This window comes from Aquarana catesbeiana, linkage group LG04, assembly GCF_042186555.1.
Source record: "Aquarana catesbeiana isolate 2022-GZ linkage group LG04, ASM4218655v1, whole genome shotgun sequence".
NCBI lineage: Eukaryota > Metazoa > Chordata > Amphibia > Anura > Ranidae > Aquarana > Aquarana catesbeiana.
In genome coordinates, this window is record NC_133327.1 from 132,098,151 (window position 1) to 132,118,119 (window position 19,969).

Genomic DNA, 19,969 nt, shown 5'->3' on the forward strand with positions numbered 1-19,969 from the left:
GTGTTAAAGAGAGCTGTACTGGGGATGGGCGGTGGGATGGAAAGTTAAGGGACATGATTGTACTTCAAAGAGGGCATCATTTTTGGTTGTACACTGTCCTGTGTGTTACACACTTCTGACCCTTACACATTAGGCCCTGACTTCTGTGCATTATGTACTCATGGCCTTGTGCTCTGTGCATTATATACTCCTGTGCTCTGTGCCTTAAATGCTCATGACACCTGTGCTGTGTGCTTAAAAGTCAAATTAAAGGCTTGGCTTTAAAAAAACAAACAAATATGTTATACTTACGTGCTCTGTGCAGTGGTTTTGCACAGAGCAGCCCCGATCCTCCTCTTGTCGGGTCCCCCGCCGGCACTCCTGGCCGCTCCGTCCTGCCGAATGCTCCCAGAGCAAGCAGAGCTGCAGCTCGGCCCTGCCTCCTCTCTCTCCTCATTGGCTCACTGGCTGTGATTGACAGCAGCGGGAGCCAATGTTGTCTCACCCAACGAGGAGGGAGAGTTCCCATAGAGCCGAGACTCTTGTGCAGATTGATAGACTGTGATGGGGCTCAGGTAAGTATTAGGGGGGCTGGGAGGACCGCTGCACACAGAAAGTTTTTATCTTAATGCTTAGAATGCATTAAGGTAAAAAAACCTTCTGCCTTTATAACCACTTTAAGTACTCCTGACCTCTGTGCCCTGTGTGTTTTGTACTCCCGAACCCTGAATTATTTGCCTTGCTTATTCTTGACTCCTGCACTCTGTGAGTTAGTTTTATATAACCATACCCCCCACCCCCATTGTTAATGCAATTTGGGAATACCACCCACTGTTGCCACAATATTACTCTCCTTGGAATGCTCAAAAGGTGCCTGCCCCAGGTCTCCTGCAATCCTAGGAACACCCCTCAATCTGAAAGTTACTGCCTATAAACAGTATTGTATCGTGCTGGGTTGTCTCGAGTAAAATTTGCTTCATCAGCAGAAAATGAACCATTAGGCTGGGTTCACATATAAGCACGCAGCGGCTCAAAGCAGGAGTCCGGTGAGTCTCCATTCACCCCTTTTAGGTCCGATTTCAGCCTGACTTTTTTGGTTGAAAGACGCACAGGGCTCCTGTGCAAATCGCACCGGAGCCGCTGTGGAGATATGTGAACCGTTCCATAGAGAGCCGGTCACAATCTCCTGCTGTGCGAACTGGATGTGGGGAAACCCTCATCCAATTCGCAATTGTGTGAACCCAGCCTTAAAGTTGACTCCATCTTGTTTTATGTTGACACCCCATGTGGTTGTTCCCATACTTTACAAAGAGTGACTGTTGCAATATTGTATTTATTACACAAAAATACCTTACCTTGTATTGCCTATTTAGACATACTAAGATGTGACTATTTGCTAATGAATACTGCACACCATTATTGTTTAATCCATGGTATACTAGACCCCTTTAATGTATTGCAGTGTTACGTTACTTAGGAAGGGCAACTACTTACCTTGCAGAGTTGAATCATCCACAAAATCCTCATGAGACTCTTTTAGTTCTCCAGGTCTTGCTTCACGAAATTCATTTCGGAGAGAGATTTTCCACCATCTCAAAATAACCTTGAAAGGAAAAAAAGAGTCACAACCAGGTAAGCCAGTTTAATTACAATGCTGCCTCAACACAAAGGAATGAATAATGTTTAAAGAAGGCATTTGTATATCTGCACATGGGTGGAGATTTTCAGTGTCATGTTAATGAAATTGGTGAAAATAAACAGCAATCCAAAAGAGAGAGATGTAGCAAACAGATTTTTTTTAAAGAGACTATGGGGGTTGATTTACTAAAACAGAAGAGTGCAAAATCTGGTGCAGCTGTGCATGGTAGCCAATCAGCTTCTAACTTCAGCTTGTTCCATTGAGCTTTGACAATAAAACCTGAAAGCTGTTTGGTTTCTATGCAGAGCTGTACCAGATTTTGCACTCTCCAGTTGTATAATTATATGCAGGAAACCATAGAATAAAATGGTACCATCATCCCCAAAAAGTTTTTTTCTATTTTTTTATTTGAATGATTAGGAAATTACCAGCGTTGCATGCTCAATATTTTGTAAAAAAAAAATTCACTAACAAATATATATACACATGATATATGGTGCAGAGTTGTCCATGTTATCTGGCTCTTACTTAAAGTGTCACTTGGGCTCCCTCTCCACTCCTCATATTAAGGACCGGGTACAAGAATTATGTCATCTTACGCAGAAGGAAAACCAGGCCTACTTATATGACACTCAAGATCAATATGCCACATTTATGAGGCCTACTTTTTATGGGATCTACAGCTTTTTGGTGATATCCCACTTCCATCGCTTGAGATCTTTTTCCATCATAAGAGGGGACCTTCTGCACTACACACTTGTGTGTCGCTCATATCTGGTTATCTTCTTATCTTTCTTTCTTTTTCTTATCTGTTTGCTAATTGGAGAAGGATGAAACCTTGGACCTTTCAGGGACTTTATGCTTGCTCTATATTTTTTGTTATTTTCTTTTTGTACTGAGTGTCTGATTCTCGACTACTACTAACATCTACCGGTACCTTGCCATGTTTGGATGGTGGTCTGAATGTATGTATGCTGCCACCTTTACCTCAATAAACTTCAAATATTAAAACTAGAGAATAAACATCAACATCTAATCAGTTGTTTTAAATTACAACTTGTCTAATACGTGGTCGAGAAACTTGCCAATTAGGTCAAAATGAATTTAAGAACATTTCTTTTGCTATTCTTTACAGCCTGTGCATTGAGGCTGTTGTAAGCAGATAATACTCCATGATTGGAGGAGAGGCCCATCACATGACTAAAGCCTGGTACACATGAGTAGGGATGAGCCGAACACCCCCCTGTTCGGTTCGCACTAGAACATGCGAACAGGAAAAAAGTTTGTTCGAACACGCAAACACCGTTAGAGTCTATGGGGCACGAACATGAATAATCAAAAGTGCTAATTTTAAAGGCTTATATGCAAGTTATTGTCATAAAAAGTGTTTGGGGACCTGGGTCCTGCCCCAGGGGACATGGATCAATGCAAAAAAAACTTTTAAAAACGGACGTTTTTTCAGGAGCAGTGATTTTAATAATGCTTAAAGTTAAACAATAAAAGTGTAATATCCCTTTAAATTTCGTAGCTGGGGGGTGTCTATAGTATGCCTGTAAAGGGGCGCATGTTTCCCATGTTTAGAACAGTCTGACAGCAAAATGACATTTCAAAGGAAAAAAGCCATTTAAAACTATTCACGGCTATTGCATTGCCGGTCCGACAATACACATAAAAGTTCATTGATAAAAACGGCATGGGAATTCCCCACAGGGGAACCCCGAACCAAAAAAAAAAAAAAATGACGTGGGGGTCCCCCTAAATTCCATACCAGGCACTTCAGGTCTGGTATGGATATTAAGGGGAACCCCGGCCAAAATTAAAAAAAAAAATGACGTGGGGGTCCCCCTAAATTCCATACCAGACCCTTATCCGAGCACGCAACCTGGCAGGCCGCAGGAAAAGGGGGGGATAGCGGCCCCCCCATCCTGAACCGTACCAGGCCACATGCCCTCAACATTGGGAGGGTGCTTTGGGGTAGCCCCCCAAAACACCTTGTCCCCATGTTGATGAGGACAAGGGCCTCATCCCCACAACCCTGGCCGGTGGTTGTGGGGGTCTGTGGGCGGGGGGCTTATCGGAATCTAGAAGCCCCCTTTAACAAGGGGACCCCCAGATCCCACCCCCCCCCGTGTGAAATGGTAAGGGGGTACAAAAGTACCCCTACCATTTCACTAAAAAACTGTCAAAAATGTTAAAAATGACAAGAGACAGTTTTTGACAATTCCTTTATTTAAATGCTTCTTCTTCCTTCATCTTCTTCTTCTTCTGGTTCTTTTGGCTCTTCCTCCGGCGTTCTCGTCCAGCATCTCCTCCGGGGCGTCTTCTATCTTCTTCTCCTCGGGCCGCTCCGCACCCATGGCATGGGGGGAGGCTCCCGCTCTTCTCTTCATCTTCTTCTCTTCTTCATCTTCTTCTCTGCTTCATCTTCCTCTCCGGGCCGCTCCGCATCCATGCTGGCATGGAGGGAGGCTCCCGCTGTGTGTGACCCCACCCCCCCGACGCACGGTGACTTGACGGGACTTCCCTGTGATGTCATGGGGAATGCTACAGGGAAGTCCCATCATGTTCCATGCGTCAGAGGGGGGGCGGGGTCACCGGGTGGCCCCGCCCCCCGTTATTTAAGAACCGTCAGAAGAGGAGACGCCATCACACAGCGGGAGCCTCCCTCCATGCCAGCATGGATGCGGAGCGGCCCGAAGAAGAAGATGAAGAAGAGAAGAAAAGAAGAAGATGAAGAAGAGAAGAAGATGAAGAGAAGAGCGGGAGCCTCCCCCCATGCCATGGGTGTGGAGCGGCCCGAGGAGAAGAAGATAGAAGATGCCGCGGAGGAGATGCTGGACGAGAACGCCGGAGGAAGAACCAGAAGAGCCAGAAGAACCAGAAGAAGAAGAAGAAGATGAAGGAAGATAGAAGAAAGAAGAAGCATTTAAATAAAGGAATTGTCAAAAACTGTCTCTTGTCATTTTTAACATTTTTGACAGTTTTTTAGTGAAATGGTAGGGCCCTTACCATTTCACACGGGGGGGCGGGATCTGGGGGTCCCCTTGTTAAAGGGGGCTTCCAGATTCCGATAAGCCCCCTGCCCGCAGACCCCCCCAACCACCGGCCAGGGTTGTGGGGATGAGGCCCTTGTCCTCATCAACATGGGGACAAGGTGTTTTGGGGGGCTACCCCAAAGCACCCTCCCAATGTTGAGGGCATGTGGCCTAGTACGATTCAGGAGGGGGGGTGCTCTCTCGTCCCCCCCTCTTTTCCTGCGGCCTGCCAGGTTGCGTGCTCGGATAAGGGTCTGGTATGGACTTTTGGGGGGACCCCACACCGTTTTTATTTTTTTTTTGGCACGGGGTTCCCCTTAAAATCCATACCAGACCCTTCAGGTCTGGTATGGAATTTAGGGGGACCCCCACGTCATTTTTTTTTAAAAATTTTGGCCGGGGTTCCCCTTAATATCCATACCAGACCTGAAGGGCCTGGTATGGAATTTAGGGGGACCCCCACGTCTTTTTTTTTTTTTTTTTTTTTTAATTTTCGTTCGGGGTTCCCCTGTGGGGAATTCCCATGCCGTTTTTATCAATGAACTTCTATGTGTATTGTCGGGCCGGCAATGCAATAGCCGCGAGTAGTTTTAAATGGCTTTTTTCCTTTGAAATGTCATTTTGCTGTCAGACTGTTCTAAACACGGGAAACATGTGCCCCTTTACAGGCATACTATAGACACCCCCCAGCTACGAGATTTAAAGGAATATTACACTTTTATTGTTTGACTTTAAGCATTATTAAAATCACTGCTCCTGAAAAAACGTCCGTTTTTAAAAGTTTTTTTTGCATTGATCCATGTCCCCTGGGGCAGGACCCAGGTCCCCAAACACTTTTTTATGACAATAACTTGCATATAAGCCTTTAAAATTAGCACTTTTGATTTCTCCAATAGACTTTTAAAGGGTGTTCCGCGGCATTCGAATTTGCCGCGAACACCCCAAATTGTTCGCTGTTCGGCGAACTTGCGAACAGCCAATGTTCGAGTCGGACATGAGTTCGACTCGAACTCGAAGCTCATCCCTAATGATGAGATTATCAGACGAATGATAGTGCGTTTTTTTTTTTTTTTTTCCCGCATGCTAGTCTCCATATTGAAAATGAATAGGTTACTAAAGTACAAAGATTCTTGTATGACAGAATAAAAATTCGGAAGTGATGTAATGTATCTGTATTGCATTTTCGGATGAAAATTGTAAAGATGAAACAAAAATTGTATAATCTGGTATCGTACAGGAAAAATTTTCGTGTATGTCTCTTCAGAAAATTTTGGACGAAAGCTGTGTACTAACGATCAGATTCGGATAATATTATATGCAGATTATATGCTTTGAATGCTGTATATTTTGTACGATATTCTGATTGTGTGTATGGGGCTTTGGACAGAAAAGCTCACTGGGCTTGTCTCATCCTAGGCTTTTTTTTTTTTTTAATTCATTCAATCATAAGATCTCATTCACAGGGGTGCTTAAGCCTCGTACACACTACTAGTTTTTTTTTCCCGTTCAACCCATCGTGTTGGAGACACCGTACTAACAATCCGATGATAGTACAGCAATCTCCTCTAATGTGCTATTGTTTTTTGACAGGGGGACGCCCCCCCCCAAGAACACTCCGGTCAGCGCTCTCAGCCATTGGCTGCTGTACACACAGGCGGAATGTACAAACAATGCCGCCCGACATTTGGCCCATGTGTACTAGGCTTTACACCTGTAGTCCATGAATGGGCTGTGTCCTTAAGTGGCCAAGTGCTCCGTGCAGGCAACCTTATATCAATAAACCAAAAAGATGCAGTGCTAGAGAAACCAAATAATAAAATATTAATAAATACGTAAAGTGTCCAGTTAAAATAACAATTCATAAAAAAATGCTTTCCATATTATGGATCCATGCAGGGCAAAGAATCAACTAAGAATGAGTATATATCACCCTGTTAACCAGAAATAAATGACCCTCTATCTATGAGTGGTCAGATAGATGGTAGTGTAACAATCCATAAATAGTCTGTATGACCCTAAAGGTTCAGTTATATATTATCCAGCAAGAAACCATGGACCAAATCAAGGGGCAAGTACAATCCCCACAATAGCTGATTTTTTTAGGCCCCACAATAGTTGCCCAAATGTTTATCAAATTACTATTTTGACTACAAATAGGATAAAATCCTTATTAATATACATAAATACAACATAACTTACAAAATATCTTTTAAATTCCTACTATGGCCTTGTTCGTACTCCCTTATACAGGCTGTGTTTAGGTGCATGGGGATGCACAGGTGTTTCATGCAGTCCCATTCATGTCAATTGAGATGCAGTAGCTTCACAGTCGCTGCCCCCAATCTGACACCAGTGTAGGTGCATGTGTAGAGCATGTGTACAGCCCAGTGTAAGTTCAGGGACATGCACCCACATCCACATGGATGTCAAATTAAGGACAGAGGCTGTATCTGTGCAGCCACTGCTTCCCAATTGACATCAATGGGACTGCCTATATGTGGGTGCACAGAACATCTGTGTATCCCCATGTGCTTAAATACGGCCTTGCATGGGCAAACACTTTAGTATGGCCCATGTGAACGAGACCTTGCTATGTTTTTTTTAATTAATTTAATTTTTTTACAGTGTTTTTTTATTTATTTATTTTTTGAGTGGGCTTTGGTAAGACATCACTGATATAAACAGACTGCCCTGATGTCTCTATTATGAGACAGAGAAAGCGACTGAGTCCTCAGTCTCTTTCTCTGCAGCCTCAGCTGGACACTATAGAGTCTCCTATTCATTCACAAACTAAAGCATAGTAAACAATGTTTACTGTGCTTCAGTGATGAATAATTACATAGTAGGTGAGGTTGAAAAAGACACAAGTCCACCAAGTCCAACCTCTGTGTGTGATTATATGTCAGTATTACATTGTATAACCCTGTATGTTGTGGTTGTTCAGGTGCTTATCTAATAGTTTTTTTAAACTATCAATGCTCCCCGCTGAGACCACCGCCTGTGGAAGGGAATTCCACATCCTTGCCGCTCTTACGGTAAAGAGCCCTCTATGTAGTTTAAGGTTAAACCTCTTTTCTTCTAATTTTAATGAGTGGCCACGAGTCTTGTTAAACTCTCTTCTGCGAAAAAGTTTTATCCCTATTGTAGGGTCACCAGTACAGTATTTGTAAACTGAAATCATATCCCCTCTCAAGCGTCTCTTCTCCAGAGAGAATAAGTTCAGTGCTCGCAACCTTTCCTCATCTAATATCTTCCAGACCCTTTATTAGCTTTGTTGCCCTTCTTTGCACTCGCTCCATTTCCAGTACATCCTTCCTGAATAAACAAAGGAATGATCATTAATCGATCACTCACTGTGTTCCATTAGGAAGGGGCTGGTAAACATGACATGTTTATCAGCCCCCACATCCTGCTCTTCATCTTGACACTGATCTGCCACCCCAGGAGCAGCAGTAACAGGTGGGAGAGGGAAGAGGGAAAACCAGCCAGCAACGCTGCAGAGAGGGGATGCCGGGAGACCAGTGGTGGGGACAATACAGGAAGGGGTCGGAGCAGCTGGGAGGGATCTATTTGCAGTCCCACTGTGGCTCCCCTGCTGCCCCAGAATCTGGTGGGAGGGGAGAGCAGAAGCTGGCAGCTGCAGGAGAGCCACAGGGGATCAGTGCTGGGGGGGATCAGTGCCTGGGGGGGGTTAATGGCGGTTGTCAAACTTTATGAAAGAACCTTCTCCATGTAGAGTGTGGAGCAAAGCCTACCTCCAGTTTAGCGTTAACCATGAATAATAAACTAAAAATGTAAATACTCCTAATCCATGTACATCTAAACTTGTGTAGGCTCCACGGAGCTTACAATACTCCCCCATCTGATAGCATTTAGGCCTGGCCAATGGCAGCTCAAGCCCATAACTGTAGCTGCATCCTGGGGGAAAAGCAATGGGTATTTCCGAGGGGTCTCACAGAGAAACATGGTATGAGTATCAGTGGGTGGGAAGATAGGCTTTTAAAGAAATTTGCTGCTGTCCCCTTATAGGCAAAGTGACTAGTTCTCTTTATTGTGATGGGAGCCTTATTACTTTGATGAGGAAGCTCAGGAAAGCCACATGGTCCTTAGTACAGGAAAAGTTGACATTTGCATATAACTTTAGCTACCTATAACTAGATTTATTTGGCATGCAGTTTTAAATGAAGGTAATCTTTGCTTATGTATTTTTTAATAATATACCTAATTTGAACAGATTTACTTTATATGGCTGTATAAATGAGTTCATATAACTTGCTTACCTGTCAGCAATTTGTGTTTACAAGTCTGGATCATGCAGCTGTCAGAGTTGACCCCACGGATAAATTCTGAAATAACCCTGTCTGCATTGCTGCTATGCTTACCAGCAAGACTCAGTGCAGCATGTGTAAACCTAGACACACTACTGGCTGAAAGCCCAAACCTTATTCTACAAGAGGCCATCACATAAATGGCAAATAACAGCTCCCAATGGAGTATATGAAAGGGAGGGAAAAAAAACATACATACCTGCCAACAGTCTGTAAATCACATTAAGAAAACCTCTTATGAGGAAAACATAGGCTGGACTGGATATGCTAGTTGCTTGGCTGCCATTATGGCCCTTTGGTTTCAAAGATTTGAGTTAGGCTGGCCATACATGGTGTAAATTACAGGATGTGGGAAAGAAATTTACACGATTCCCTAATTAACACAGACAGTGCTGACAGGGAAATCCCTCCTGCAGAGCAATTGTCTGCTCCCTTTGGGGGGGCGGGGGAAGCCATCCCCGCCGAGAGAAGACAGTGATTATCGCTACAGCAGCCACTAGCGATATTTATTTACACAGAAGTGTATCCCCTTGATCTAAGAAGGAAGCTTAGTTACAATGTTTCAAGTTAAAGACTTGGCAGAATGCCTGGATGCTTTCTTTTGACAGCTGAGTGAGCAGATAGTAGTCTCTCCACTTGTTTATATGAAAGAATCGGCAACCTCTGCAGGAGAGATCGTCAGTGGAGGTGAATCGAGATCACGATTTTTAAACGATTAATTGTGCAGCTCTAGTGTACGGCCAGTCTAAGTGGCAGGAACCTCTATAAAGATAAGCAGGGATAACTACAATGGGTTTGAAGCAACGGAATATATAGTGAAAGTCGGTGTACTTATTTCTTTACAATCATAATGAACTGCCTGGTCACTGAGCTTGGGTCAGCTAACCTAGAAGGGCCAATAATAGGGGTTTTGTTATGTGCCAGCCCCCTCACTATAAATATATTTGATTGGAAGAAGCCATTTGCCATTGTGTGTTAGAGTACTTTAGGGAGGGATATCATTCTATGTAGGGAGAGTTAGTTGCTACACTGAGCTAAATTACTGTGGGCTGCAGTGTGGTGGGCTACATATTCTCATGTATCGGTTGGATGCCTCCCCCATATATAGTTATAAACAGTTTATTTCAACATAAAACCTGCCTCATCTCTCCCTCTTACACTGCAGCCTAACCAAGCTGCTTACATACTGTCCAGCCACTGAACAATATTGGCAGCTACTATCTCTCAGATATTACACCCAATACACTCTAATGTTTATTGCAAGGTAAAACCTGCCTTGTCTCTTTCCATTTGCTATCTACTGAAGTGTTCATGTACTATCCCGCTATCCTGGTGCTACACAATTTTTAACAAACACATACCTAAAGTCTATATTTTGAATGTCTTATGTAGGCATATGTAGGCTCAGCTTCCTGCAGCTATGTCTACTTAATCAAGGAATCTTTCTGCCAGGCACTTAGGCTGAGTTCACACTGCAGCATGGAGCGGCTCACAGCAGGGGTCTGGTGCATCCCTGTTCACAGTTTCAGGTCCAATTTCAGCCCAAACTTTTGTGCAATTTTCACTGGAGCCGCTCAGGAGATGTGTGAACCGGCTCCATAAAGATACGGTCACAATCTGCTGACCTGCAAATTTCTCCGCATCCAATTTGCAATAGTGTGAACCCAGCCTTAGACTTTCAGCAGGGCCCATAGCCCTACATTGGATAGGAGTCGTTGAGGAACACTCCAACCCACAGTAAGGGGGAGAGCCACATGCCAGGGTGGTGGAGGGTTGAATAAGTAAAAGGGCTTTTATCATCTCCTAGACTTAAAAGCATTTAACCCCTGCAGTACAGATACAACATCCCTCTCCTGCAAGGGATTGTTTTTCATTTTACTGCATATAATTTTTATTTTGCTTTGACATACACTTTAATATATTGCAGCTTACCAGTTCAAAATGTGTTTTATCATGACACCAAGGGAAATAAAAAGCAATTAAGGACAGGAGAACCATTCTATGGTTTTGCTGTGCCTCCAACATACTTTTGATAGACACCAACAGGACTACATTATTTTATACTTTTTAGCAATGGTTTTCTACTTGTTGCTCTGCCATAAATTAGGAAAAGAAGCCCCCCAAAAAAGCTGGGACTTTAACGGCAACGAAAATACAAAAATATAAATCTAATTTATTCAAAAAAAATACATATATACAAATATGAAACATCAAACCACTAGACATTAATACCAATGATGATAGAATTCCCATAGAGGCCCATCATTTTGAATAAATTATATTTATATTTTTGTATTTTCGTTGCCATTAAAGTCCCAGCTTTTTTGGGGGGTTAGTTCCTTTCCTAATTAATTGTACAAGGGATGTTGGCAATTTCCCATTGGTGTGGTTGGATGTTCTCCTTCTATATCTGTTGCTCTGCCATAAATCCCAGTTTTGTAGCGCATCTGAGTTATATTTATACTATGGGCTCTGTGTTATCAAAGGCCTCCTTGTTGCTGCTTTGACCAGTGCTTCTCTTCTATATTTGTCATGAATTTTTGGTAGATAGCGTTCTTAGCATCCAACAATTTTATTAATAAGGAATATAATGATGCTCCTGGTACATTTATATATATCTATATATATAGATATATATCTATATATATAGATATAGATCTATATCTATATATAGATCTATATCTATATATAGATCTATATATAGATATAGATATATATCTATATATATATATATATATAGATATAGATATATATCTATATCTATATATATATAGATATATATCTATATATATAGATATAGATATATATATATAAAACTCCAGCTGGTTTCTTATCATGTGTTGCGACGCTTCCTCCTCCACCATCCATTACATATACGATGGGATTGCAGGTGAACCCATGACTCACCAAATGCATGTTCAGATTCCTCTGCTATCTTTTGGGACATTTTCCTCAATGATTGTTTTCAAGTATTGCTATTTATTTATTTTTTTTAAATACACGTGTATTCAAGTAGGACTTATTTCATGTGTTTGCCCACCTGGGAAGCAGTTTGCAGCATGATAGACTGCATACAAACCTGAAGGCTGCTTTGTGAATGCATTTGATTCAGAACACTACTTCTTTCCAATATATACAGTTTATTCACAGAACCTATTTGTGGGCTTACATCTAAAAGCCCTAAGGCTAACTTTTATTAAAAGAGAAGTATGGCGTTTCATATTTTTTTTCAATCATACTTATCTATGTGGATGCAGCATCAGTTCGAAGCTGCACCTGTCCCTCGCCGGCTTTAACACTGAGAACTGAGCGATCAAACACAGACGATCGCTCTGTCCTCAGATCTCCCTGAGCAGAGGGCTGGTGACTGTCAGTCACTGGCTGTCTGGTCCCCCCCTCCTCGCGCTCTCTGGAGCGCTGGGCTGTGGAGGGGATGAGAACAGCTGGCTCAGGCTCTCAGCAGCTCGTAGAGAGACTGAGCCGTGTGGCGGTACAGGCATGTGGGCTTATCCTGACCATATGGTTGCGATCTTTCCCGAGCCTGGACCGGCTCGGTGACGTCAGTCGACAGCAGGCTTGTCTGCTGAAAACAGGTCACAGGAATGCAAAGATCTGCACTCCTGTGATCCATATGAGAAGTACAGCCAAATGAGCTTTGGCTGTACTTCTCATTTAAAGTGGAGCTTCAAGGATAAGTTCACCTTTGTGAAAATATTACATATTACACCCATATTTAGGGTGTAACATGTAACATGTTCAGCATCCGCCTGACCTCCCCTCGATTCCCCCCTCCCTGTGACAGGGATCTTCTCCCTGCACCCGCTGTCACTATTCAAGAAGAGCTTCTGTGAATGAATGAACTACAAATACCAACACCCTTTGTGGCTGATGGCTTGTAGTTTTAAATGAACTACCAGGGTGCTGATGAGCGCTCTAGGTAGTTCATTGACCTTCCTGTCATTCAGTAACTGCCTGCCTGTATCAGACGTATGAGTAGACAGCCACACAGACAGTCTGCAGGAGCCTGACATTGCACCCGCAATCTGCTGATTGTGGGTGTAATGCTTTACAGGTTCCTAAATAAATAAATAATAAATGTGAATTTTTTTACTTGCAAAAAAAAGTGCATTTATTTTTATTATTTTTTAAAGGTAAACTTATCCTTTCAGTCAGATATACTAAAATTAAAAGTCAGCAGCTACAAAGACTTTAGTTGTGGTCTTCTCATAAACAGACACTTACCTGTCCCAGGATCCAATGCTGTCCTCACCTGGAATGATTCTTCACCGGACTTCGGGTTCCTGGCACCAGCATCTTAACTGTGGGCAGCCGGCTGTGATTGCTTGCGGCTTCATAGCTGCCTGCCCATTGCGCAAGCCATGCTGTGCTTTGTGAATGGCCCCACGTCCTTCTGGGACCTGTGACGTGTCCCAGAAGGTTGCGGGCAGGAAGGGGGGGGGGGGGGACTTCCACTTGGATCACCAAAACTAGGTACCTGCTCCCCCCCCACAAAAAAAATATATTACAAATGTGGCAGAGGAGGGAAGGAGCAGGAGAGAGAGCGGAAGTTCTGCTTTAAGTATGAGCTATACTCTGGAAAGGGTATCTCTTACAATTTTGTTATGGACATACTATAATTCTACACTTGGTACCACATGCATGTGGAATTTTATAGAACACAAGCTGGCAGCTCCCCTGCCGATAGGTATGCCATGTCCATCATTTGTGGATTACTAAACCATGGAAGTCTTAATCTGGTACAATATACAATATACTGTATACAAGGAATTCATCATTTCAAGATTTATTCTGCATGTAAAAAGCACCGCCTTGTGGCAAATACATGTGCTGACACTGGGAAAATACAGTGCATTATTCATGCATCAACACTATAGTGGAAAACTAGACTGACTATTCCTTGCTTGATGCATAGAATGTATAAAGAACTTACTCTTTTGAAGGCGACAATAATATTATTGGTATAGATACCATTTTCTGGATTAGATATTTGACAATATTTGAACTATATAGTATACAATACATCAGTCGCTACTTCACCTATATCAGTCTGGATTGTAATAACTATTTTTTTTACAAGGATTTTAGTTTTTTTTTAGACTAGCCCATCAGTCTGCTTACAACTAACTGGAAACAAAACACTTCAAGCTTACACATATATTTTGCTTTACAATATATACATTACTGTGCAAAATTTTTAGGCAGGTGTGAAAAAATGCTGTAAATTAAAGAGAAGCTCCAGGCTCCGTCAGAAAAAAAATTAAAAGTCAGCAGCTACAAATAGCTGCTGACTTTTAATATTAGGACACTTACCTGTCCACAAATCCAGCGGTGTCTTCACCCGAGTGATTTCAGGTAAGGGAAACCGGCAGTGAAGCCTGCTGCGCTTTGTGAATGACCGGGCAGCGGGGGAAGGAGGAGGGGGCCGAACCTCCGGATGACCATGGCAGTCACCTGGGAGTGGGAGCTTGTACCTGTCAAAACCAGGTACCCGTTCCTCCCCCCACCCCCCGAAAGGTGCTGAATGTGGCAGCTGAGGAGGGGAGGAGGTAAATAAGCATAGCTTCCCCTTTTGGGTGGAGCTCCGCTTTAAGGATGCTTCCAAAAATAGAAGTGTTAATGGTTTATTTTTATCAGTTAACAAAATGGAAAGTAAATGAAAAGAATAGAAATATCCAAATCAAATCAATATTTGGTGTGCCTTCAAAACAGCATAAATTATTCTAGGTACACTTGCACACCCCTTTTGAAGGAACTCGGCAGGTAGGTTGTTCCAAGCATCTTGAAGAACTAACCACAGATCTTCTGTGGATGCAGGCTGCCTCAAATCCTTCTGTGACGTACAAAAATATATATAAATAACCGCGCTTAGGATAAAGAAAAGGTCTGCTGCACTCCCCTAATAGGGCTCCCCTAGGGGAACTCTATATATTGGAAAACAGAGGGATGGGGTAAATGGCGCTACCTACTGGTGATTGATAACAAGATGAAGGTAAAGGGAAGGGGGGGGGGGACACAAACACTGCACCACAGATATGTGTACCCCAACAATGCTCCCAACCTCAAATAAAGTGACTGTGCTTCAAGTGTCAATGTGTCTGTAACATATAAGTGAGTAATATACTCACATCATATGCACCATAAGAGTATGTGCCTGAATTGCCATACAAGAACCCCCCAGATAGCCACAGAGCACAACTTATGAATGTGTAAAAACTTTTTTTGTGGAAGCGTGGCATGTGCGTCCCATTGGCCAGAGGGCCAAAAGGATATGGGACACAGTTGCACAATATAACATATAGTGATTCCCTAATATTCCCTAGTAGTAAATACTCCAGCTCCCAGAATGTAAGATTACGTGGCTAAAATAAAAAAATAAAAATAGAAATACCACATACTAAACATATACAAGTGAAAATCAGCCACAGTCAAGGGTGTCCCATGTGCATATCCAAGTGGAAAAATATATACCAAAGTGCAGGAAAAATAATTGTTATAAAATAAAGCCGCACTAAGCGGACATATATAAATCCTTATAGATGAGATAAAGTTGAGATAAAAGTTCACATATAAATAAGCGAATGACAGTCCATATGGTGTGAATCTGATGTTCCTCAGGTATATAACAGGAGCAAATGGTGACTTGAGTGCTCACAGTGTCCTCAGGTGACTTTTGTGCTCCCCCTCAAGGGTCCCCATGACCCTTGACTGTTACTGTTGTTCCAAAAGTGAACCTCTATCTTCAGGTAGAATTTAGCATGATCTTTAACGAGTCCCTCATAGGAGAAAAAGTATAAGAACTCCCATGGTGTAGTAAAATTAAGTTGATTTATTGAAAGACAGTAAAAAAATCCAAAAAAACTTTCAAAAAGACATTCCAAATAGCATATATATGCAATATATGTATACGGCGTCTATGACGAAACGCGTATGACGGTGCCACGCACGCTACGTCACTTTCTGTTTTTCGAGTTGATGGAACGCAGCTGGAACGCAGTGGACCGGTGCTGTCTCTACTCTGCGTCCATCTCTTGCTGTTTGTTTTGCGGCTTGACCACTGGTGACAGGAGCCGGCCGTATACATATATTGCATATATATGCTATTTGGAATGTCTTTTTGAAAGTTTTTTTGGATTTTTTTACTGTCTTTTAATAAATCAACTTAATTTTACTACACCATGGGAGTTCTTATACTTTTTCTCCTATGAGGGACTTGTTAAAGATCATGCTGAATTCTACCTGAAGATAGAGGTTCACTTTTGGAACAACAGTAACAGTCATGGTGGTGGATTGGTCGCAGTAACTACATCTACATGCGTATTGCCCCGTTGGGGTGATTGGATCTGGTGAGTGGGGACCCTTGAGGGGGAGCACAAAAGTCACCTAAGGACACTGTGAGCACTCAAGTCACCATTTACTCCTGTTATATACCTGAGGAACATCAGATTCACACCATATGGACTGTCATTCGCTTATTTATATGTGAACTTTTATCTCAACTTTATCTCATCTATAAGGATTTATATATGTCCGCTTAGTGCGGCTTTATTTTATAACAATTATTTTTCCTGCACTTTGGTATATATTTTTCCACTTGGATATGCACATGGGACACCCTTGACTGTGGCTGATTTTCACTTGTATATGTTTAGTATGTGGTATTTCTATTTTTATTCTTTTATTTTTGCCACGTAATCTTACATTCTGGGAGCTGGAGCATTTACTACTAGGGAATATTAGGAAATCACTATATGTTATATTGTGCAACTGTGTCCCATATCCTTTTGGCCCTCTGGCCAATGGGACGTATATGCCACGCTTCCACAAAAAAAGTTTTTACACATTCATAAGTTGTGCTCTGTGGCTTTATTTTATAACAATTATTTTTCCTGCACTTTGGTATAGATTTTTCCACTTGGATATGCACATGGGACACCCTTGACTGTGGCTGATTTTCACTTGTATATGTTTAGTATGTGGCATTTCTATTTTTATTCTTTTATTTTTGCCACGTAATCTTACATTCTGGGAGCTGGAGCATTTACTACTAGGGAATATTAGGAAATCACTATATGTTATATTGTGCAACTGTGTCCCATATCCTTTTGGCCCTCTGGCCAATGGGACGCATATGCCACGCTTCCACAAAAAAAGTTTTTACACATTCATAAGTTGTGCTCTGTGGCTATCCGGGGGGTTATTGTACGGGAATTCAGGCACATACTCTTATGGTGCATATGATGTGAGTATAATACTCACTTATATGTTACAGACACATTCACACTTGAAGCAAAGTCACTTTATTTGAGGTTGGGAGCATTGTTGGGGTACACATATCTGTGGTGCAGTGTTTATGCCCCCCCCCCTTCCCTTTACCTTCGTCTTGTTATCAATCACCAGTAGGTAGCGCCATTTACCCCATCCCTCTGTTTTTCAAATCCTTCTGTCTCTTCATGTAATCCCTGAAAGATTCGATGATGTTGAAATCAGGGCTCTGTGGGGGACAAACCATCACTTCCAAGACTCCTTGTTTGTGCAAAATCAATATGGACAGTGTTATCTCCTGTAGGCCAGACAAGCGAGATGTTAAATACCATGTTGTCACTGTGAATGCTAAAGGAGAAGATATAACACTGCCAGATCCCAGATATTATTGGTTAAGTCTCATTGAAGTGATGCTATTACCATGTGGATTACAAATATGTGTTGTGTGATGCAAAGGATGCTCTGCTGACAGTTACCTTGCACAACCATTTAAGATGTTACTAATGGGAAAATCCCAGAAAGCTGTAACGCCAGGACTGTGCTGGACTGAAAGCAGCCGGAAGTTACAGGGAGCGATCATTTGAGCCACGTTGGCTAAAAGATTAAAGTTGTTGGGGCGTTTTACCCTGAAGAGCAATCTGTGAACTTCAACATGTTGTTGGTTGCAAAAGAATGAAGAAAGTTTCTGTCTTTGGCTGCCATGTGGGCAGACTGAAGATATTTTTGCAAGGGGACCTGTGTCCCGAAATGTGGTCCCTTGCAATCTGGCCTGACTGCTTGTTGCTTGAAATGCAGTCATGGCCTGTGCCCGGAATTCCTATTTTAAAGAAGAAAGGGAATTACTGGGAAATGTAGTTCATTCGAAGTGGAGCCAAAATGGACAGTAACCGATAATGGACATTGAGCCTATAGTTAGTTATAATAGGCTGTAATAGAGAAATGATTGCCTATTTTGTCACATAATGGACTCATATACATCTGTCTGGACTGTTTGGATCAGAGTATTACTGAGGTTTATAGTTTTATACTGATTATGAAAGGGGGTGGCATTCTTGAAGAGAATGGGCCTGCTTTCAAAAAATGTAAATAATGTAGACATGCATAAGATGTTCTCATGTTTCATGCTGCCCTTGGCTGTGTACATATTGCACTATATTCTATAGGATAGGATGCTTTTGCATTGTTTTGATTTCTCTTTTAGGTGTTGCTGAATCAGTACGTCTTCCTTGGCCAAGGAGAGACAGGGATCTAGCCGGATAACAACACTAACCATTTGTATATTGTTACGACTGCCTTTAAAGTGTAAATAACTATTTTGATATCTGAATGTCACACGTGACTATTTCGTGTTTGATACTAGTGCTTATTCTTGTGGTACGCCACATATACTTTGTTATACTATTATACTCTTAACTCTTTCCCTGTTTCCCTACCCATCCCAGTTTTTGCCAGGGCATCCGCTCTCAGGCTTGGGAGCTCAAATTGTTTGCAATCTCCGAAATGTAGTTTCTTGGGCAGGAGGGGTGTAGCGCCCTGGGATTTAGTCAGGGAGCTCCTCACCAAATTCCCTGTCAGGAGTAGCTACTGTAGATAATTGTTAGAGATCCATTGATTTCTCCCCATGTTTGGCCTTGTTGTACTTTTCTCTTCTGCCACTAAATGGACAGGTACCTGGTGGCATTAGATGTGAGAAGAACGTTTCAAGGTCAAGTTATGGGTATATGGGATATCTCAGCCAATGGGCCAGAGTTTTCTTGAATCCCTTAGCCAGCTGGGAGAACCTATATATTCGGGTGGAGTCAGGTGATCTATGTTCTGTGCCACTTGCCGTCTGGGTGGACGTGTATCGTCTGCCCCGGGCTGCTAGGCCGAAGATTGGTTGCCAGGCTAGGTGTAAGTGCCTATCCAGAAGTAAGAGGGCAGCGCAGGATTGGGACTGCTTTGCAGTCCAACCAGAAGTGCCGGTTCTGCCGGCCGGAGAACCTGTCGTGGTCGGAGGTAGAAGGGAAACTGTCGCCACTAAGGGGCCAACCACCTTTACTAGGGACCACAGTGAGTAACTGAAGCAAGTACCGGAGTGACATTCTCACCGAACGGGCACGGTGGAGAATCAGGAAACTTCAGGCCGTGATCAAGTCAGGGACCCAACCAGTCGGTGATCAAGTCAGGACACTTGCAGAGCAGCCTTGTGTGTCAAGCCAGGGACTGAGTCGGTTAGCAGGGGTGAAGCTTAAAAGGTATCTGGAGTGCAAAGCTAGGGACCCAGCAGGGAAGCCTGGGTGACACTTGAGGGAGATACCACCGCAAAAGCCTTGAGGAGCTCACGGGATTCAGAGTCAGTGAATCAAAAAGTCCAGTGAGAGACTAGGAGCTTAAGGGGCTGAAGAGCTACAAGTGGACCTTGTAGTGAAGCTGAGAGAACTGTTGGACTTTGTGTTAGGAACTGTTAGATACTGTTGCCATAGGAGACAGCAAACCTGCACGTGCAAAAGTGGCACCTTGCTGGGGCCTTTCCCTGTACGGCTGTCTTCCTATTGAAGTCTCAGTGTCTCCCTTTTGAATTTGCAATCACTTAAGTGTGTCCTGGCCCTAACCCTCTTTCCCTTGCAAAATATAAAAAGGACTGTTAAAAGAAATAAAACCTCTTTTGCATCCAAGAAGTGTCTGGCGCCCAATGACTTTCACCATCTTTGCACCCACTATGC

General features: G+C 42.7%; 1 protein-coding gene across 1 annotated transcript in view; it reads right to left on the reverse strand.

The window, feature by feature from the left end:
* The window catches only part of FBXO36 (F-box protein 36), a 92,380-nt gene that overhangs the window by 55,109 nt on the left and 17,302 nt on the right, over nucleotides 1-19,969 (reverse strand). Inside the window, exon 2 of the mRNA XM_073625660.1 lies at nucleotides 1,474-1,582. Coding sequence (XP_073481761.1) covers nucleotides 1,474-1,582 — 109 coding nt within the window. The remainder of the gene's footprint in view (nucleotides 1-1,473; nucleotides 1,583-19,969) is intronic.